The sequence below is a fragment of the Uloborus diversus genome, unplaced genomic scaffold, assembly GCF_026930045.1.
Source record: "Uloborus diversus isolate 005 unplaced genomic scaffold, Udiv.v.3.1 scaffold_14, whole genome shotgun sequence".
Taxonomy (NCBI): domain Eukaryota; kingdom Metazoa; phylum Arthropoda; class Arachnida; order Araneae; family Uloboridae; genus Uloborus; species Uloborus diversus.
In genome coordinates, this window is record NW_026558098.1 from 8,577,130 (window position 1) to 8,600,114 (window position 22,985).

Here is a 22,985-nt window from a genome sequence, read left to right on the forward strand (position 1 = left end):
ATACCTACGGCACAGAAGGTTAAGCGTCCAACAAGTTGGGCTCGTGCCCCCCCCCCCCCCCCCTCAAATCGAAGCCTAGACAAGTACGATGCACAGTCAAACACGTAGAACATGATAATCCCACTATCAAATACAGTGGCCGATATCACTCCATGAGATGATATACCTTATTAGGCTATCAGTGGGTTGATCATTTCTCCATGTGCTTCGTCCTTTCTTTCAGACATCGCTTTGGTTTAACTGTAACTGTCAAGCAAATGGCGTTGTTCCGTTGTTTACGTCGAATTCGTCTTGGGCATTTTGATACTTCGTGAGTTCGATATTTAATGAATCCCGCCGTTAATGAGTAAAAGTTTTCAGAAGTTCAATATCGTAATCGCACTTCAAAGATGAATGCACTTTGTAATTCCTTTGAGGAATGACATTTGTTGTCGGAGTCCGCCGCGTTGCCGGAGATCTTGCAACTGTCCGACGTCTTTCCTTTCATCATAACGAGTAAGTTTTAATTTTCTCGTAATGCGCTTTCCGATGCATCGTGCTCACTTTTCTTTGACTGTTAAATACTTTATGTGTACAATCATAGCTGGATGCTGCAACACTTTGTTCTAGACCTTTTACAGTTAATATGCATTGTAACTATCGAGGGATCAATCGAATCAAGGGCGAAGTTGTCTCATTCTTCGGGTTCGGGTAATTTTTTACATGATATCTGTGTGAGAGCCTTGTATTCACTAATAAGTCTGCATTCGTGAGTAAAAAACGTCTCCCTTATCTCTATTGAGTCCTAGAAAAGTTTTAGTGATGAAATGAAAACAAGGAACGGTCTCTGAACAGCGTTGCTATTTCGTCTGTTTTTTTTTTTTTTTTTGTAAAAAACGCCGGAAGAAATTGGACGAAAAGTGATTTTCCATATGTTTGATACATAAATTTGTTGTTATGATGTCATAAATTTAGTAATAATTCTAATACATTATCTACTACTACTGTCAATTAAAATAGAATGATTGCATAATTTAGAATTTAATAAATTATTCATTACACATTGGTGTGGCTAATTTTAGATTATAATTTATTAAAAGTAAAAAAATTCAACAAAGTGAATAAGCTATTGAGTGTGATTACATTATTATGTATTAGAACTGCATTTCTTAATTTGTTTGATTAGTGGAACCCTTTTTAATGCTCACTTTTTTCGTGGAACCCCTGGTTTTTCCAAAATATTCATTCTTCGGGTTCGGGTAATCTTTTATATCATATCTGTGTGAGAGCCCTGTATTCACTGAGTCTGTATTTTTGAGTAAAAAACGTCTCCCTTATCTCTATTGAGTCCCAGAAAAGTTTACCAGACGTTAAATCTCGGTTATCACAAATTTGCCATTTCAACTGCGCTTGCGCGTGGACTCGGGGTTTTCGGGTTTCTATTTTAAAATTTCGTGTTGCTTGTTTATATTTATTCTGAGCTAGAGTCCAAACAAATTAATGAATACGATTACAATATTTTCACAGTGATTTTGTTATATTTTATATGAAACTACGGGTATGAATAACTGATAATCTTTATAATGTTAAGAGAAAAATGTCACTTTTTTTTATTGGTTTGGAAAAATTTGTTTAACATAAACGTAAAACGCGTTGTGTGCTTCAAAACTTATTGAAATATGAGTACAGATATCTGTCTTTTGCGGATATTTTACGTTAGGCGTAAAAAGCTTAGTATTATACATTTTTCTCATCGATCTCTGACCACGATTGCTATTTCGTCCGGTTTTTTTTTTGTAAAAAAATGACGGAAAAAATTGGACGAAAACTGATTTTCCATATGTTTGATATATAAATTTGTTGTTATGATTTAATAAATTTAGTAATAATTAATACATTATCTACTACTACTGTCAATTAACCATTTAATTAAAATAGAATGATTGCATAATTTAGAATTTAATAAATCCAAAAAAAAAAAAGTTATTCATTACACATTGGTGCCGCTAATTTTAGATTATAATTCGTTAAAAGTAAAAAAATTCAACAAAGTGAATGAGCTATTGAGTGATTACATTATTATGTACTAGAACTGTTTTTCTTAATTTCTTTGAATAGTGGAACCCTGTTTAATGCTCACTTTTTTCTTGGAACCCCTGGTTTTTCATAAATACTTTGCAGTGGCGTAGCCAGGAATCCGTTTCAAGGGGGGGAGGGGGGCAGGTTTGTACCTCAAAGAGACTGTCACATTAACTATTTGTCATTAAATCGCGAATTAAATAGACTTCATAAAAGATCATGTTATTCCTCATATAAATAATAGCCGATGATCGAGTAACCGCGTGTTTCAACAATGAAACTCGCTCCACGATACGATGTTTTGATAATATTTTTTGGTATTATTTGACATGCAGGGAAATGCTTTATTGTGACGAGGCTGAACCCGATCCAGTAACTTAACTGTTTTACTGGTAAGACTCATTTCAGGGGAATGAGGAAACGAAAAATTGTTCAACAATGAATGCAACCTACTGGAGTTTAGGGTTAATCCACTGGAGTTAAGGTTAAAATTTCAACTATCAAAATCTCATATATATATATATATATTTATTTATTTTTTTTTCTTCTTTCTTCAGCCTACTGACACAGTGATTTCAGTTAGCTGAAAAAAAAAAAAAAAGAGAAGCAAGAAATAAATGGTGTTCTCAAGTGAAGTCACTATTCCTCAAAGAGTGAAAGCTGTTCGAAAAAATTTTTAATACCGAAAAAGGCGTATTGCCGTTTTTTATCATTATTTTTTTCTTTCTAATGGGGTTGTGTTAGAGGCTTTAGCCTTTTGCAGAACAAGTGCGAACCAACGATATGACATATGCCACCATTAAGGCGCGGATGTGAATGTCACAGGAAAACTTGATGCCCAGTTTCCACCAGATGGAGACACCTGAGCTGATGCGAAACTGCAAAAGGAATTTAATTTTGTCAAGAGCAATCAAGGTCAAACGACCCAAGGGATCTTTTACATGCCGATTAATGGAATGTATACCTAATGAATTAAATTAAGCATCTGAGTAATTTTATTTTAACTATATGTTGTTAATTTTAACAACAATACATATCATATTTTACGACGCAGGTAATGAATTTTTTTCTTTAATACGATGTTAGCAAAATACTCTATTGCAAGAAATAGTAAATATCTTTAGCTTGAAGAAAATAAGAGTTTAAAAAAAAAGGCAATATAGAAACGAAAAACTCAAAAAAATTTACCTCGTATTCACCTTTTTTGTTTCTTTGCTTGTAACGCAGTAAATAGCGGTAATTTTTACCTAGTAATTTATAGTTACATGCACATGCCTGTTTTTTGTTACGTTTAATACTACCTTCACAATTTACTAAAAATGGATGCATAGATCCAAATTAAATAACTCCTTAGTACAAAGCCAGTGTATTCCAATGATACAAATATGTTTTATGTTACAACAACATCGAATAAGATTTTTTTTTCGTCAGTTAAAAACTAACTTTTTCTTTTGGGATCATAGAATCACAATTCAGTAAGATTTAAAAGTAATAATTTCTAATAAATTACTTATTACATGCGTTAATATGGTCGAACTTGTAATTTCATAAACTGATCACAGTAAAATATTCAAGTAATTTTCAATTTCATTTTTCTATAAAATTTTGATACTGCGAAAAGCTTGTTACATCAACTTCAAGTTTTATTTATTCATTTATTTTATTCATTTTACCTACTAATAGGAATTATTTTTGGGCATTTAATATGTTCCATGATAATGCTTAAATATTGGGGGGAAAATATCAGTAAAAATCTAGGTAATTTGTTACTCAGAAAGGAGAGAAATGTTAAAAATAATCTAAAAGTTCAAATAAAATTTTTATTAAAATATAAAATGAATCTGAAATGAACCATGCCAAAAATATAAAGAGTTTAAAAATAAAAAAAAAATCAATAATTATTTTTTCTCATCCTCAAACACACGAAATGTGTAGAATTTCTTTTTTCGCCGCTGATTTAGAATCTAAAATTAGTTTTTAAATGGAAAAACACATTAACACATAAAATTGCTCGTATTATTAAGAAAACTTTAAAAGGGAGCATTGCGACTTACCTAGTTTGAGTAAACTTAATTTTCTTTTGCATACAATTTTGTTCAAGATATGCTTCCTATAAGTATGACGTAGATAAAAGCTGCGTGTTAAAACAGAAAAGAATCGGAATTCAATTACTGATTCACCAGGAATACACCTCACTCTGGCTGTTTTTCGTACAACATGCGTCTACGAAATCCACGAAAATCCAAAAAGGATAAATAAATAAAGAAAAACACGCCAATGAGACTGTGGGATACGAGGAAAGTGGCAATAAATGCTTGTTTTTACTTTGCCGATGGCAATTTGATGGACCAAAGGCGAGAGGCTGAATTTCAAGGTCACACGACCCAGCTGGTTTGAAAGAAGGAAGGGACATTTCCCCGTTTCGGACAAAGCAAAAAGCAGACGAAAATTGGGAACCTGTAGTTGTTGCACGAGGTTCTCGTGTTCTGAATTGCCTCGAGCGCTGAGAAAATTGCCGATTAATGGGAATATTTAAGGGGAAAATGCTGCGTTTTATAAAAACATTATCTTTCGGAAAAATTTTGTGGATGCGAGATGCAACAACTGAGAAAAAAGGACAGGGGTCTTTCGTGAAGGGGAGGGTCCGGACCAGATGGACCCCCCCCCCTTGGCTACGTCCTTGGTGTCAATGAGTTGTTGAGGCATTGCTACCCATTCGTCTTGCAGCGCCAATTGAAACTCCCGAATCGTTACTGGTGGCAGGCATATACACTGGTGTGCAAAAATTAAGGACAAGACGGTTTTTTCAATATAACTTTGTACAAAAGCTTTCCAAATCAACACATTTAATACCGTAAGATCCCCAATACGTAAGGACATGTGTAATGTAAGCAACACTTACTAAAAAAGAAATCAGAAGGATAAAAAGAAGCTTTATTGAAAAAGTAACATGGAGCGCAATGCGACTGAAGGCCGAAACATCCCTGTGATGGGTGTCCAGCAAGAAACATCCGGTTGTTAGTAGGGGATATGATCTCCCCCGACGGCTAGGCAGGTTTCACAGCGTCTGCCCATGCTGAGAATGCGGGTGTCAATGAGTTGTTGAGGCATTGCTGCCCATTCGTCTTGCAGCACCAATCGATGCTCCCGAATCGTTACTGGTGGTAAGGTACGAGCTGACAAGCGTCTGCCTAGAAAATCCCATACATGCTCGATGGGATTGAGATCCGGAGATCGTGCCGGCCAATCCATACGTTCAATGTCCTCACTCTCTAAGAGCTGTTCGGCAGCTACTGTGCGATGACATGGTACATTGTCGTCCATGAAAAGGAACTGCGGACCCATAGCGCCTCTAAAAAGACGCACATATGGAAGAAGAATCTCGTTACAATAACGGGTCCCGTTGACTGAACCTGCGTCGAAGATGTGAAGGTCTGTACGACTATCAAGCATGATGCCTCCCCAAACGAGAACACCGCGACCTCCATACCTGTCCCTTTCAATGATGTTCGAGGGATGATTGCGGCTTCCCCGCTCTCTCCAGATGAGTATGCGATGAGAATCGCTACTCAGACTGAAGCTGTTCTCATCTGTAAAGAGTACTTGTCCCCATTCATTGTGTCTCCAATTCCGGTGTTCCCGGCACCACAGAGAATGCCTTCTCCGATGGGCAGGCGTTAGAGGTACACACCGTATAGGGCGTCGTGCAAACAGACCACCACCGTGCAGTCTTCTGGCCACGGGAAAACGCGATATCGGTCGTCCAGTCGCCTGTGTCGTGTGTCTAGCGATTTCTCCCGCTGTCTGCCGCCTGTTTCTTCTGGCCTGTAAGACAATATACCGGTCATCTGCGGGTGTGGTTCCTCGTGGACGACCACTACTGAACCCCCGGATAGCTGTTCCTGTAGTTTGAAATTGTCTCCAAAGTCGTGAAACGATGCTGTGAGCAATTCCGAACTTTGCAGCCACACTTGTCACACTGCGGACTTCCTCCAACTTCCCAATGATTCGACCTCGGGTAAAAGCATGCAGATGTCGTCTAACAGTTTGATTATTCGCCATTTCTCGCTGAGGCAGCAACTCGGTGTGATTTTAACTGCTATACGGCGTGCAATCTCTTTGCCAGAAATACTGATCTTACACCGACGACATGCTTTATACTACTCAGACACTCCCCCATTACGTCTGCCTGCATATCTGCGCATGTGCTACCGTGCATAACCTTACTTAATCTCCTGATTGGTCTTTCTGTCCGCTCTGCCTCTTCGTTCAGCTGATATGCTAATTTTTCGACTTCGTCCTTAATTTTTGCATACCAGTGTGTATGTCTCTTTTATTTATTCGAGTATTTTCCTTTTCAGGGGCGCGTAAACTACATTTACGAATTTCTCTCATTCAAATGGGAATTTTTAGCGACAGGTTCAGCTTTATTGAGAATTTTTAGGGACTATCGCCATCATTCAGACTCATGACAACATTCCCTAATTTATTTTCTTTCATTTAACATTGAGTGCTGAAAACGCGTCATTTGGCAGAAACTTTATACACGAGGTTGATCACATGCAACAACGGACAGCGCAGCTAGTATTTTTTACATCTTTTGTTTTATTTCCTTTTTATTTCCTTTTACAACTAGTATGTTGTGGCCATCACGAAACTTTCTTCTATATTTTTCTTTTTTTTTTTTTCTGATCCCTCCCCATGCTTGACGAGGAAGCAATATTCCCAACAAAAAGACAAAATTACACATGCAAAAACTTGACGACCATTCCAATGTCTGAATTATTGCAAAAGCAAAGCAAAAAGCAAAAATTGAAAGTTATTTTAAAAGCCTTGCTTGAGTTAATTACAAATATTTTCTTTGTTAACAAACCTAAGATGGCAACAGTTAAAAATTTTAAATCATTGAGATAATATTTCCGATCATTTCCATACACCGCCCGCGTTGACCCACGCCGCTCTTACTCTAATACCACTGAAGGCATTCCCGCCACTGAAAATGATCCCTATTTCAATAACTACCCCGAACAAAATTTCACCGATTTATTCTCAATTATACAGGAAATCAATAAAGTTTTCAACATCAATAAACTCATCTCCACTCTCAAGTCAATCCTCCCTATTCTAAAAAGCCAAGGCAACTTGTTAGAGAAATTATCTTCTATAGTTCAAGTTTTAAGCAACTTGGACTAATTTGTCTGTTTTTCCTTTCGCATTTTCAAGTACCTCTTTTCACCCCTCTTTCCCATGCATCTGTGTCCCCCTTAATTGTTCTCCCTCGGAGCCGCCAGGATCTCTCGATCGGCTTTCAATTCGGCCAATCACAGCTATGCCTCCTTTCGGGGAAATTTGAACAAAACATAGCACACAAGTGGATGCGGGGCTCCGCCCCAGGTGCCACAAGCATAAACTTTATACTTCTGTGGCATTTCCATACACAGACTTACATTTTTCCGCCATTTCTTTGTGATTGATTGTGGAACAACGATTTACATTTGTCTTATTTTACTGCAATGGTCTGCTTATAAGAGCCGAAAAGTATCTTTTCAAATGATGTAACTTGTTAACATCATTTTGTTTTACACAACTGGAATTTTTCCAGATTTCGTTTTATTTTTTGAGCTATTTTTCAACGCTTAAAAATTTCGCAAGCAAGAAGTATTGCTATGCAAGAAACAGAAACTGCCGCGCCGAGTGCGCTGCATCAAGAGACTTCTGATCCACCTCCTGGGGTGACGCTGTTGACCAGCGAGATTTGCAAATTTACCGATTGGCATTTACATGCCTACTGCCAACTTAAAGGGCTTTCTGATGAAGCTGACTACTACCTTCTGAACATATGCTCCTTAATGAATGAAAAGAGACTGATTTTGGACGCCAACGCCTGGGCCCCTTGGGTCAAGAAGATGAACCGTCTGGCCGAAATAATGCTGGTGAAGTTCCCGCTGGATGAGGAGGGTAAAAACAAAAATTTCATTACTCTGCGGGAGTACCATAGCATGACAAATCTGCCAGGCAAAAAACCCCCTAACTTTAAGGCCACAGTGCCGTATCAAAAGAGAAAAACTACTGAAGACGGGTTTCAGAGCCCTACAAACTCCTGCAAGGTTAAAAAGAATGAGAAGGTTCAACCCTTAAAGGTTGGAAACATGTTCAATGCTCTTAGCCAGGGTGGGGGGATCTCCACCGATTTGTCTGACCCAGACATAGATACACAAGAGGAGGTTGTCGCAACCGTCCCTCCTAAAATCAAACCCATACTAGCCGTGTACCCAAAAGAATACAGGGACTTTGTCACTGGGCTTAAAACAGAGACTCAAGCTGAGTTCAAAGTAAAGGTTTCCGGAGAATTCGCCAGAATTTTTCCGGCCACTTCTGACGATCACAGAGCCATTTCGGAGTACCTGCTCCGAACTAAGATACAGCATTACGTACAGCTGGCTAAACATAATCGCCCTGTCAAAATTGTTGTTAAGGGATTGCCATTGACAACGGATAAAGATGATTTAAAGTGGGCTCTTGAAGAGCTTGGCTACGGAGTTAAGAAGGTCGCGCAGCTTGTGCGAAAGGGTTCCACTATTTTGCCGATTTTTCAAGTTCACCTATCACACACTGAAGGGGTTGAAAAAGTCTTTGACTTGACCAACATTCTATATACATATGTCACTGTGGAGGCATATAAATCTAGGAAAGGGCCTTCTCAGTGTCACAGATGCCAGAAGTTTAACCACAGCCCCGAGAACTGTTTTATGACCCCGAGGTGTGTTCGGTGTGGGGGTGAACATCTCTCCAGTGACTGCCCGCACAAGGCTGCTAAGATGGATAAACCTATGTGTGCCAATTGCTAGGGCCCTCATCCTGCCTCTTACAAAGGATGCCCAAAATATAAAAACTTTATCAAGAAGTCCTCTAAAACTTCCCCCAACCCCAGGTCATTTACTTCCAACTCAACTAATTTCCCAGCACTCCCTAGTCAAAAACAAGCTGAGAGTAAGAGCGATGGCACTGTGAGTGCCCCCAATGCTCTCACACACTCATTCGCCCAAAAGGCCCGAGGCTCAGCCATCAGAGCTTCAAACAGAGCGGCTCAAGCCACCTCTGCTAGCGACGTGAGCACTCTGGCCCCAGAGCAGTCTCGTCGCAAACCATCAACCGGTGCTTTCTCGGAAGGTGCCGGAACATGGGACTCCATTAAGGAGATCTTGGACTTTTTCAAAGTTCTGAACCTCCCTGCCATCATTAAAACTATCAAACTGGTTCTGTCTGAAATTAGAAAACAATCTGACCCTATCAATAAACTTTGGGCTCTTTTCCAAGCTTTCATGGAAAGTGATGAGTTATTTCAGCGCACATAATGGCTCCCCTCGGTCTTTCTCTTTTGTCGTGGAATGCCTGCGGGCTGCTCGACAATATCACTGAACTTAGGCAGCTTGTTTATGAACAAGCGCCCGATATTATCTGTTTGCAAGAGACGCATCTTAGACCAATCAATCGTGGGATTGGGATCCCCAATTATAACTTTTACCGCAATGATCGACTTCCAGATCAAAATAATTATACTAGGGCATGGGGGGGGGGGTACCTTAATTTATGTTAAGAGCTCTATTCCACACCACCAGAACCTAACACCAAGCCTTTTGGCACTTGAAGCTACCTCTATCACAATTGCACCAAAAGGCTTTTGCCCCATCACGATTGTCTCTGCGTATGGCCTAACACTCAGACACATGAGGGCGAAAGAAAAAGCCTCGAAGCTCCTTCGGGATCTAGAAGCAGTCTTTCAATACCCTCATAGCACAATAGTTTGCGGAGATTTTAACGCACACCATACCTTCTGGGGCTGCAATGGAACCACCGCCACTGGTAGAACTATTTTTGACTTTGCGCAAAAGGCAGGAATTACCATCGTAGTTCCTCCCACACCTACACGTATCACTGTGACCAGCGCATCTACTATTGACTTTGGGATGGTCAAATTGTTTCCCTACAGTTGTGAGGTGACTTCGCTTGCAAAGCTCTTCTCGGATCACAACCCAGTCAAATTTGTCTTTGACACGGTTACAGTGAATACTGCACTTCCACATGCCTCGAAACCTGATTGGCCCAGGTTTCGTAAACTCCTGAACTCCATTCACTTTGATTTTCAGGACATCAATACTGGGACTGAGCTCGATTCTTCTGTTCACAATTTAACTAATACCATTATTAATATCCATTCCAAAACCTCCATCCCCATTTTAAAGCAAAGCTATGCTAAGGAGCTCCCCCTCCACATCAGAAACTTAATTAGGTCAAAAAATCAGCTACGAAAAACTTATCAACTCCGCAGGGATCCTGCTTCCAAGTCCGACCTCAATAAGGCACAGGAGCTAGTTAAACAAGCAATTAAAAGGCACAAAAATGACTCATGGACTCAATATATTTCCTCCCTTACTGCAGACGACACTTCCATTTGGAAAGCCGTCAAGCGGCATCGGGGGACGTATAGACACATTCCGCCCATTAAAGGCAAAACCCTTCCAGGAGGCCAAACTGTAACTGCTGTGACTGATATTGAAAAGGCAGAACTTTTTGCCGATCATTTCGAACAGCAGTTCGCACCTAACAACACCAGACATGACGAAACTGAATCACTTGTTAACATCACACTACACAATTACTTCACAACTCCACACGCTAGCAACACCCTTCAGATTCAGCCCTCAGATGTTCTAAGCTATGTCAAAAAGTGTAAGAAAAGAAAAGTCCAGGCCTTGATAGAATCACCAACTCTCTAATTAAAAACCTGCCAATTCGTACTATTTTCTATATTACCCAACTCATCAACAAAATACTCGAGTTGGGTCACTTTCCGCAGGAGTGGAAAACTGCTATAATAATCACTATTCCAAAAAAGGAAAGAGCAACAGCGGAGCCGTCGGAATACCGACCAATAAGCTTGCTCTCTGCTCTCTCCAAAATTACTGAATTCTGCATCCTCAATAAACTTCTTGACTTTCTTGCGGATCACAACATCATACAAGCTGAACAGTTCGGCTTCCGCAGGAAGTACTCTACAAACCACCAACTACTTAGAGTCACAGGACTAATCAGAGAGGCTGAAAAAAATCATCAGAAAACCATCGGGCTTTTCCTTGACATAGCGAAGGCATTCGATAGGGTTTGGATTGATGCGCTAATTTACAAACTTATACGCCTTGGGTTACCTCATGCACTCATAAACATTATCAGCTCCTATCTTATGAATAGGCACTTTATCGTTCGAGTGAGAGAAACTCTCTCAACACCTAGACACATTCGGGCCGGGGTGCCTCCCCAAGGCAGCCTCTTAGGCCCAACTCTTTACTGAATTTTCTCAAACGATGTCCCACACATGGACAACACGAATCTTGCCATTTATGCAGATGACACCTGCATACTAGCCTCCGCTCAGGGACTTTATCAAGCCTTTTCAGCAATTCAAAACCACTTAACACATCTAGATATCTGGCTAAGGACTTGGAAAATCAAAGTTAATGCCAACAAAAGTATAGCTTCCTGCTTTTTTACAAGAACAACTGAGCTCCCTCCTATTAAACTGCATCTTTATACCGACCCGATTGATTGGTCTCAGCGGGCGAAATATTTAGGCATAACGTTCGACCGTAATTTAACCTGGCGACCTCACATTGAAGAGGTACGCAAGAAGTACCTCACTTCCAAAAAACCACTAAATTGTCTCCTGCACAAAAAAAGCGTTTTATCAACGGATAATAAACTGCTCATTTATAAGTCCTGCCTAAGACCCATTATTACCTATGGAGCGCCCATATGGGCGACTTCTGCAATCTCTAACTTTTACAGAGTTGAGAACTTGCAGAGAGTGATGGTTCGAGCGGCTTGCGACCCTCCCTGGTACGTCCGTACGGACAAGCTGGTGGAAGAGGTTCGCATCCCGACGCTCCACAACTTTTGCAAAAAGCTCGCCAAGAGATTTCACTACAACATCCCCCGTGTTGGCAATCCACTTCTTAACATCCTTCCAAATTACGATCCATTGGATCCGGCAAATTCTCGCAGGCCTCGCGCTCTGCTAGCTTAGTTTCAATTTCGAAACGGGGTGAGTGAATCCCTTATCGGGTTCATACCTCGTTTCGACTCTAGTTATTGTGCTACATTCTGGCTGGGAGCATGCTCCTATCTATTTTCATTTTACTATTTTCTTTTTAAATTTCTTATCAACATTTTATCATTGTCTTAATTTTATTTTATTTTTATTCATTCAAATAGCCTAGAAATCCCCCACGGGGAAATAAAAGTATAAAACTTTAAAAAAATATGTAGGAAGCGAAAAAAAAATACTTAAACTTATTTAAATAAAGAAGAACATTAGTTGAAATTTACTTTGAAGAGCCTTCGGCTAACCATTACGGTACTCCTGTTAGAGGAAGCCACATCTCTCGTACATCCACGCAACCATCTTCTGCGCCAAAATAAAGCCATGGCCCCAACCGGGGAACTATCAACATACCACACCAGAGGATAAGGGGCAGGGCCCCAGGTGCCTTAAGCAACGAACTTATATATCCGTGGCATTTTCATACAATTAAAATCCCGAGAAATACGCAGACGACAATCTATTACGATTTATCTTTCTTATTGTTGCAATAATAAAGCTATTTTTATTCGCAAAAAAAAAAAAAAAAATCAACGCCTCTTGGAGCGATTGGCGTCAAAATTGTACCAAACCCTGTTTAAATATGAATCCACATATATTCCAAATTTCAACCAGAACGTAGCATTACTTTTTGAGATAGGGCACTCACAATGCAAAAAACGAACGGGCGATTGCGCTACCCCCTTTTTAGCTGTTGACACCAAAATAAAATCAGCTCTTATACCCACTAAGGGCTACTTGCCGATAAATTTTTCTCTCATTCCGTTCATTATTTCTTGAGATACAGCAGTCACAATTGACGACAAAAAACGTTCTACAGCTCAACCCCCGTTTGAGTTATTGACACCAAAATTGAATCAGCATCTGTTCCTGTTAATGGCAACATATGGACCAAATTTTGTTTGATTCCGCCTGTTACTTCCTGAGGGATAGCAAGCACGCATAACTCAAAGAACGTCCCATTGCTCCACCCCCCCCTGGAGGAATTCGCGCCAAAAACCAATGGGCACAAGTTCACATAGGGGCACATATGTGTACCAAATTTCGTTCGATTTCATGCGGTACATTCTGCGGTTCTTTCATTTGATATATCAAATGAAAGAGAAACTCAAACAGTTTTGTATGTTGGCATCAGTGCGCATTTGCGTGGAATGTTTCTGCTGCAATCGTCTAGAAAGCGCTTGTAGAAAAGATGGCGACAAAAGAACAGAAAGCGTTTTGTGTTTTACAGTTTGCAAAGGCGGAATCTGTTGCAACTGTGCAACGTGCGTTCCGGATTAAGTTCGGTTGTGATCCACCAGGTGATAACATTCGTAGATGTTATCATCAGTTTCAAGACACTGGCTGCCTTCCTAAAGGCAAGAGCACAGGTCACCCGACCTGACGCCGTGTGATTTCTATCTTTCGGAGTTTATTAATGACCGTGTATATGTGCCTCCACTGCCAGCCGACCTTCCCGAATGAAGGAACAGGATTGAAACAGCTGTTGCAGCAATTACTAATGAGACACTCATCAAAATTTGTGAAGAACTCGCATATCGTCTTGATGTGTGCCGAGTAACGAATGGTGCTCACATTGAACACTTGTAGGCTATTATGTAAAACTGTTTGAGTTTCTCTTTCATTTGATATATCACTTGGGACTGTAAATTTGGTGTAATAAATATTATAACATGTTAAAACCCCGCTATTCACTTTGAAACACCCTGTATTTAGATATTTTATTTTAGCATTATTTAATCCGAAATACTTTGTAACAGTTTTTATGATTCATTATTCTGTAAATCATTTCTCACTAAAGAATTCCTTAAACCAGATGTTTAATTGGATTTACTTTGAATATATTTTTCAATATAATTTTTTTTTTTTTTAAGAGTTTCCTTTTTTTAAATTACTTTTTTTTAAATATCACTCATCGAACTTACGATTGCTCACATTGCAATTTATTTTTTGATGATGGCTTCAAGTGTTATGTAATAACAGGATAATATTAGATTTTTAAAGCCGTGATTTATCGCTCTCCAGACACCGATATTTTTAATATATATTTATGCATCATTTAGAGTGCAAAAGTAATAACTTCTTTTGGCCATAATGTATTTTGCAGAAAACAAATTATTTTCTATTTTTTTACGTGATGCCTAATGAACTCTTAAAAAAAAAGATGTATGCTCTAAAAACTATAATTCATAAAAGTGCATGCTCTTTCGTGCTGTATGGTCTAGTGTGGTACACTTATTTGTAGTTAACAAACAAACTTAATAATTTATTAATGTTTCACTGTAAAAAAGCACTCCAGGTAAAAGTTCAAGCATTTAAGTGAGCAATAACCAATGTACAAATATGGATATCTTGCTGTAACATAATATTATTGCAATAGCTCAGACATGTTTTTGTTATTTTTAACGGTCAGGTTTTTGACAAGACTGTAACTTATAGTTAAAACCGAGTAGAACCTTTACATATTAAGCACCTAAGGGCCCTGTATTTAAAAGTTCTTTTTTTATGTAATATAATTCTTCTTATACATTTTTTATTTGTTTTCAGCCATAATCAAGATTTCATGTTGTTGGAATGCAGCAAGTGTGATACCGAACTTTGACACTCCCTATATACTACGCACCTTTGTTTCTGCTTTTGTCTGAAGACTCATGTCGAAACGATCGTCCGGGGAGATGCAACTGTGGGGAAATTCCTTAAATTTTTAAGTTTACATATATTCCTTAGCCTGTTGCGACAGCAGCAAACAGAAGACTGCAGTGTACGTTGTGTGAAGTACAAACTGCTCCAAGTCCGGATTCGCTTTTCGTGACTTTGCCAGTAAATATCTCAAACTTTGCATGCAGTCAAATTCGTGTGGTTGTAGTTCTTACTTAGGTAACGATCTATTAATCACCGGATAAAAAATGTTCAGTATAAGCGAGTGTATATCTGTTATGAAAGAAAAATAACTTTTCCATTAACAGGAAATCTTTTTACGAACGTTAGTTTATTTTCTAACACGCATCTTTTATTTTGTGTAACACTTATCTACAAAAATTACAGTAGACGGAAGAAATAATGTCCAAAGTGCTCTTTCATTTCTGAAACTCAAGGTCTATTTTTATGACAAAAAAGGGGATTTACACGAACAAAGCCTCTTTTAATCTGCTGTGAACCCTAATCAAGATGTTGCTTGTTGCTACATGACGAAAAACTTCTCATTTGATCTCTGCAATACATGTTTCGTAGAAACATCGCTGCCATGAGTAAAACACTTGTGTGCTTGTTTCCACGATTGTTTGAAAAGGAAAATTAACACTGAACCACACAAAGTGAGTATTTCTGACATTTTGAATGGCCCTTAATTGCATTAAAATGTAAAAATTCTCAAAGCAGGAGAAAAAAAAAAGATTCTTGGCAGTAAAAAGGTTAATTTAGTTTTCGGAACTTAAAATAGAAGTTTAAAACAGTTAAAAGCGATGCAGTACCGTTGTGTATGAAGGAGATTTTATTGGTAACCAATTTACGCATATACTTATTAAACCCATTCATAAAAGAAAAAAAAATGCTGGAGTTTAATAAAAAGATCTTCATGACAATTTAACTATCAATGCTAAGGATGGCAGCTGGTGCTCAGGGAAGCTAAAGCAAGAAATTTTTCTTAATAAAAAATATCCATCATCTTGGAAATTTTATAAAAGAACACTTTTATATCCTTTCGCAATGACACATCAGTCTGAGATCCTTCTTCACTCAAAAAACAACTATTTGTGCGAACACTGTTCAAAAGCATTTCGAAGCGCCTTTCATTTAAAAAGGCATCTGAGAACCCATACTGGGGAGAAACCGTATTCCTGTAAACAGTGCTCAAAAGCATTTTCGGATGCTTCAAATTTACAGACACATCTGAAAAAACATACTGGTGAGAAACCGTATTCATGTAAACATTGTTCAAAGGCATTTTCCGACGCTCTAAACTTAAAAACGCATAGGAGAACCCATATTGGCGAGAAACCGTATTCATGCGAACACTGTTCAAAAGCATTTCCAAGTGCCTCTCATTTAAAAAGGCATCTGAGAACCCTTACTGGGGAGAAACCATATTCCTGTAAACAGTGCTCAAAGACATTTTCGGATGCTTCAAATTTACAGACACATCTGAGGAAGCATACTGGCGAGAAACCGTATTTATGTAAACATTGTTTAAAGGCATTTGCCGACGTTATAAACTTAAAAATGCATGTGAGAACCCATACTGGCGAGAAACCGCATTCCTGTGAAATTTGTTCAAAGACATTTTCCCGAATCGAAAGCTTAAAATCACATCTGAGAATCCATACTGGAGAGAAACCGTATTCCTGTGAAATTTGTCAGAAGGCATTTTCCCGCCGAGGAAGCTTAAATTTACATATGAGATCTCATATTGACGAAAAACCGTATTTATGTGAACATGGTTCAAAGTCATTTTCCCATCTTGAAAGCTTAAAATCACATCTGAGAACCCATACTGGCAAGAAACCGTATTCATGCGAACACTGTTCAAAAGCATTTCTATACTTCTCTCATTTAAAAAGGCATCTGAGAACCCATACTGGGGAGAAACCGTATTCCTGTAAACGGTGCTCAAAAGCATTTTCGGATGCTTCAAATTTAAAGACACATCTGAAAAAACATACTGGCGAGAAACCGTATTCATGTAAACATTGTTCAAAGGCATTTTCCGACGCTCTAAACTTAAGAACGCATAGGAGAACCCATATTGGCGAGAAACCGTATTCATGCGAATACTGTTCAAAAGCATTTTCAAACGCCTCTCATTTAAAAACGCATCTAAGAACCCATACTGGGGAGAAACCATATTCCTGTAAACAGTGCTCAAAGGCATTTTCGGATGCTTCAAATTTAAAGAGACATCTGAGAAAACATACTGGCGAGAAACCGTATTTATGTAAAATTGTTTCAAGGCATTTTCCGACGTTATAAACTTAAAAAGGCATGTTAGAACACATACTGGCGAGAAACCGTATTCCTGTGAAATTTGTCCGAAATCATTTTTCCACCTTAGAAGCTTAAGTTTACATCTGAGATCTCATATTGACGAGCAACTGTATTCATGTGAACATAGTTCAAAGGTAGTTTCCCATCTTGAAAACTTAAACTCACATCTGAGAACCCATACTGGCAAGAAACTGTATTCATGTAAAAATTGTTCAAACATATTTTCAACCATGCAACACTTAAAATCATACCTGAGAATCCATACTGGAGAGAAACCGTATTGCTGTAAACAGTGCTCGAAGGCATTTTCGGATGCTTCAAATTTTAAAAAACATCTGAGAACCCCATCCTGGCGAGAAACCGTATTTATGTGAACATAGTTCAAAGACAGTTTCCCCATCTTGAGTACTTAAAATCGCACCTGAGAACCCATACTGGTGAGAAACCATATTCCTGTGGAATTTGTTCAAACCCCCACCTTGAAAGCTTAAAATTACATCTCAGAACCCATTCTGGCGAAAAGATTTGTGTGAAGTTTGTTCAGAGGAATTTTCTGAACTTGCACACCCGAAGGAGCACTTAAGAACCAAACAAACAAATAAATAGTGTGTCCGTTAACAAAATAAAGTGTTTGACATACTGATGTGTTTTCCAGACGAAGTGAGTTACGATGAAAAAACGTTAAAACTCCTCCTTTCATACAATTCTGGCACGAGCCAATGCTGAGACCACAAGGACTTCGCATCCAGCTTTAAACCGGTATTAGAATTGCATTCTCTCCCTTTTCTTACAGGCAAGAAATACGATTTTGTTTAAAGCAATTTTTTCATAGCCGTCTCTGATAAAGACAGTAATATCTACTCTCGTGTTGATGTCTTTCTACGCCACTGTTAAAGTTTTACTTGATAAAAAAATTTTCTACTTTTTAAAATAAGAAGTAAAGCATTGAAAAAGGCGTTTATCTAATAGGGAAACGTTGAGCTGTGTAATAGTTACTGTTGGAAATGAACAAATTGGGAATTTGTTTTGCAGGTTATAGAGCATAAAGAAAGAACCATGTGATATGTAATTAAAGTGTATTGAAATATTAGTTTTCATTTTAAGCGAAGTGAAAAATAAAATATATTTTCAATAAAATATTTTTTGCTTGTTTCTTACAAATGTTTCTCATAAAAAAAATGAAATGAACGAATGAATAAATAGTGAAAAAATAAAAAAATGAATTGATGTATGAGAAAAAGTAAATGTTTGAATAAGAATGTAAGTGAATGATTGAATAAGTAAATGAAATGAAAAAATTTCAACAAGTGGTACCACGTACTTTTTATACAATGAATGAAAATTATACATAATATAATACCATGCTTCGAAACTAATTAAAATTTTACTCACTAATATAATCAGATTAAAATTTTAAGATAATAATTAGAGAAATCATACAGAAATCAAATTTAAATTTTGTTGCTTTTCATTTCTTCTCAAAAATTATGACGGACAGATTAAAATAAGTTTTTTACTAACTCATTTACATATGAAACACTAACCAGGGAGGGGGGACATTAAAAGTGCTTTGAAATATATAAAATCATTTAACAGCTATTTTTAAAATAAAATATGCAGCAAGAATAAACAATTATCATTTTATAAAAATTCAAAAAAATATATTACAAATTAAATGGTATTATGCACTTTCTTAGTGCAGTTTGACACTTGGATATAAAACTTTGCTGTGTTTCAATTTCTGAAGCTTTACATATTATGAAATATTAAATATAGTAAGATCGCAAAGTAATTAAAGTATAATCAATCACATTTTTATAAAAATTGGACAGTAATTCTAAGAAATACAAAGAGAAATGAAGAAAAGTACAGAACAATAAGTAAATACTCGAGTCTTGAAAGTTTCAGGTTAATCCGAGGTTCTTCATTTATAGTTGAAGAATTCTTTCAATAGCTAAAAATACTGATTTTCATTAAAATTTGAAAACAGCATATCTTTTGTTAAAAGTAAAAGTAACTACATTCAGTAAAAATAAAAATACGTAATGAAAGTAGGTACATTGAACTAGAGCCGCTATATGGATAGGCCGACGCATCAGCTTAAGTTTAGCTATTTTTGATCGGATTTTTCATTGTTGTACTTCTAGGGTTACCACAACAAAGTTGCGGATTTCGTCAAATTTGCCGAAAATAATAAATATTATTTTCGGCAAATTTGATGAACAATTCACGTGCCGTTAATAATTGCTCAAAGTGAACCATCACCAAACGCGATGACTCGCCAGAAAAGACAACCACTCAAACACGCGCTCCGATCCAAAATGGCTAATCTTAAGCTGATGCGTCGGCTCGTATGTATAGGGGCCTTACATTGAACGAAATTGATTTAACAGCCCTAAGTGGTACAAAATATTCATCATCTACAAGATATGGATGAAGAAACGCCTTGGAGATAATAACTAGATATGAAAAATCAACATTGATTTGCCACAAAAAACTTGTTAACATGCCGTTTAGAAGATTCGATTGCAATAAATAAAATACTGCACGACTTGATGCCACATGCGTTGCATAATACAAATATTTAACTGACGTCATAAAAAGCTCTTCGAAATGGATTCCGGCACAGTCAAAATACATGTTTTAATTGCTTACAAATTTTCACACATAAATGCGTACGGATATCATGAAAATCTACAGCCAAAACTCGTATAGACGTAATTACAATTGAAATTTATATTGAAATCTGAGGGATAAATTTTTCCTGAAGACCCATCTTCCTATTCCAGACACAAGGGAGTAATTCTCCTCTTATGTTATCCGAGTAGAGTAAATTTTTAATCTGGAAGAATTTTCCGAATAAAATCCGAGTTTTCAGTAATTTGAGGTGACGTGAGCTCTGATTACCTCGGATTTTTGAGGTTCTACTGTGCATAGAAAACATGTAAATGCAATTTTTTTTGGGGGAGGGGCACTATATTCTACACTAGCGGTACCCGCACGGCTTTACCCATAGTAGAAAATAAAAAGGTCATTTTGTTCGCCTGTATATTAACAAATAATGGATGATGAATTTCTCGCCAATTGTTAAATGGCTCGCCCGTGTTACGGTTTCACGTTATGACGATTTCGTAATTTACTATTCCACGTTGTGATAATTTGCTTGGAATTTTTTCTTAAAACTGGAATAGAAAAAGCACAATTTCGAATTTTCGAAAAAACGCTTCGAGGTGCACACCCCCATGCTACAAACTATGTAACAAATTTCATGAAAATCGGCCGAACGGTCTAGGCGCTATGCGCGTCACAGAGATCCTCACATACAGAGAGAGATCCTTACAGAGAGACTTTCAGCTTTATTATTAGTAAAGATTCCCACTACGGTCAACGCCCAATAACTCGAAGTCCCAAGGGACCGACCAAAACACTCGAGTTATTTGTAGTTTGAGTAATGGGAAGTTTTCGTAAATCTCAAGAGTTTGGGACCCAATGAAAACTTCTAGACAAAGGAATACTTGAGTTATCTAGATCTGACTATATAATCCCGTAAAGTGGGAATGTTTTTGGGTGAGGGTGGGCTGTGGTGGCCTTGGCTTTGAGAACCGCTAGTAACCATTTACATTTTCCTTAAAAACGCTATACATACACTACATGCAATGTACCAGACAGCCTGGTTATCACAGCCAGAGACTGCAGTTTCATTCTTATTAGAACTCATCAGTCTGGACTAGTGAATAACCGAGCTGGAGGCAGATGTCATCTCATTGAAGCCGAGAGTGCCAACAAACTGGTAGATAAAGTAAAGAGAATGTCCGCAGGGTGGTGTGGTGCGACTCGTGAATTGAAGGCAAAGCTAGGGTATTTAGCAGTGAGTAAGCACCCATAAACCAGGGCTAAAGTAGAACTATATGCAATATACCGGACAGCTCGGTTGTCTCATCCAGGGACTGCAGTTTCTTTTTTATTAGACTGATGAGTTCTAATAAGAACTAAACTGCAGTCGTTGTATGATAAAACCAGGCTGTCTGGTATATTGCATGTAGTTATGCCTTAGCTCTGTGTTAGAAGCAGTAACTTACTGCCCAGTAAACACTGTTCAGCAAGTGCAAAAAAAAAAAAAAATTTGAATTCTGAAATTTTGAATTCAAATTATGTTTTTCGCAATCGCGAGTTGCGACAGGGCCCTACTCATTGGTGGCTATTGTTTCTACAAACGGCTCCTCCCCCCCCCAAGTCCACCCCTCCTCCTTAGCGGTTACATGTGTATAGTTGTGTATGTGTGTGTGCAGGCGTGTGTGTATGTGTAGGCGTGCGTGCGTGCATGTGCAGGTTTGTGTGTGTTTGTAGACCTCTGTGTATGCACGTAGACGTGTGTGTATGTGTGTGTGTGAAGGCTTGTGTGTATGAGCCCGCGTGTGTGTAGGACATGGACGCCGTAGACCAGGAGAAACGGATTCCAGGAGGCAGTGCTCGCAGCCGCGCCTGCAGAGGGCGGTGGTGCTGATGTGCCTGGTTTAAGCTGAAAAAGGAATCAAACGCCAAGGACGGTGAAATGAAAGCAATAAGCAATCGTGATTGCTCAAAAAAACACTTTTCAGTATTTCTTGCTCATTACAGCAAAGAACGGAAAAATTCGCTCTTTAAAAGAATTTGTGTGTATTATATGTTTTTGAAAAACTAATTGAGAGCATTTAGAACTGATTATACACAAAGATAGAATTTTTGGTAGGATTTCATGCAACTTGCTCTGACAATCAACACTGCTTAAAAACAAACACTCTGGCACAGTGGGCTAAGGTAAACATAAAATATATTCCACAATAATGCGTGATTTAACGTGGTGTTTCTCCTAAACCAAAAAGAAAAAAGGACATTTTTATTTAACCCTAGCGTCAACGACCAAACTTTTCCCTTACCCCCTCTCAATAACCCGGTACCCATTTTGAATTTTGAAGATGTAGAACAGGAATTTTTTTTTCTCTTTTTTATTTAATGGAACTTTTTCTTTCACCCTCATCTTGGGAAATGTGTGTATCCTGTTTTTACCGGAAAATGAAACTACTTATTGTTCTCCCAGCGTTTTATGCTTACGTTTCAGGCTATGGTCTGTTCGAAAAAATGTTTGGGGGGGGGGGGTGCCGTCATAATGCCCTGAATACGAATAAGAGGTGATATGGAATATAGTCTTCAATTTCGCTTAAGAACTTAAATTTTGAATACATATTGAGAAAAAGTTCCCGAAAACTCACCCCTAACATTATTAAAAGCCAAATAAAATTGTTTTAGAACTCCAATTTCGAAAAACTCTTGTCCTCATAACGATATCCAAGATGGCCCACAATTGCATTTTTTATATTGTTTATTTTCGAAAAATTTACGCGAGGGTACCCCCGGATTTCTCCTGTCCTTAACATCACTGAATATCGTTTAAAACTGCATTTTTAGAACAACACACAATTTTGAAAAGTTTTCGAGGACGAACCCGAAAACCCCAACTTTCTTTACGTAATTGGAGAAAAACTATGAAATCGTTTTTTTCAAGCTTCAATTTCGAAAAATGGCTTGGGAAAACGCCATCAGGCCGCTTTTTCACCCTAGCAGTAGCATAGATGGTCTAAAATGCGTTTTTGAAACCATACAAATTTGAAAAAACAGATACTCTTTTTGATTTTTTGCTAATTTCTTTATAACTATGGGACAGAAGGTTAAGCGATCAACAAGTTGGGCTCGTGCCCCCCTCCCCTCGAATCGAAGCCAAGACAAGTACGATGCACAGTTAAATACGTAGACC

The 22,985-nt window shown here is 38.1% G+C and overlaps 1 protein-coding gene and 1 long non-coding RNA gene across 2 annotated transcripts; both read left to right on the forward strand.

Annotated features, from left to right (window-relative positions):
* The first annotated feature begins 15,919 nt into the window (after positions 1-15,919).
* Positions 15,920-17,179, forward strand: LOC129232917 (zinc finger protein 569-like). The gene has a single exon (XM_054867020.1). It carries the CDS (start codon positions 15,920-15,922, stop codon positions 17,177-17,179), a length of 1,260 nt encoding a protein of 419 aa, XP_054722995.1.
* Positions 17,180-17,187: 8 nt separating this feature from the next.
* On the forward strand, positions 17,188-17,967 carry LOC129232928 (uncharacterized). The gene is made up of 2 exons (XR_008581399.1): positions 17,188-17,328; positions 17,582-17,967. It is a non-coding gene; the product is annotated as an uncharacterized LOC129232928 (long non-coding RNA).
* The last annotated feature ends 5,018 nt before the right edge of the window (positions 17,968-22,985 follow it).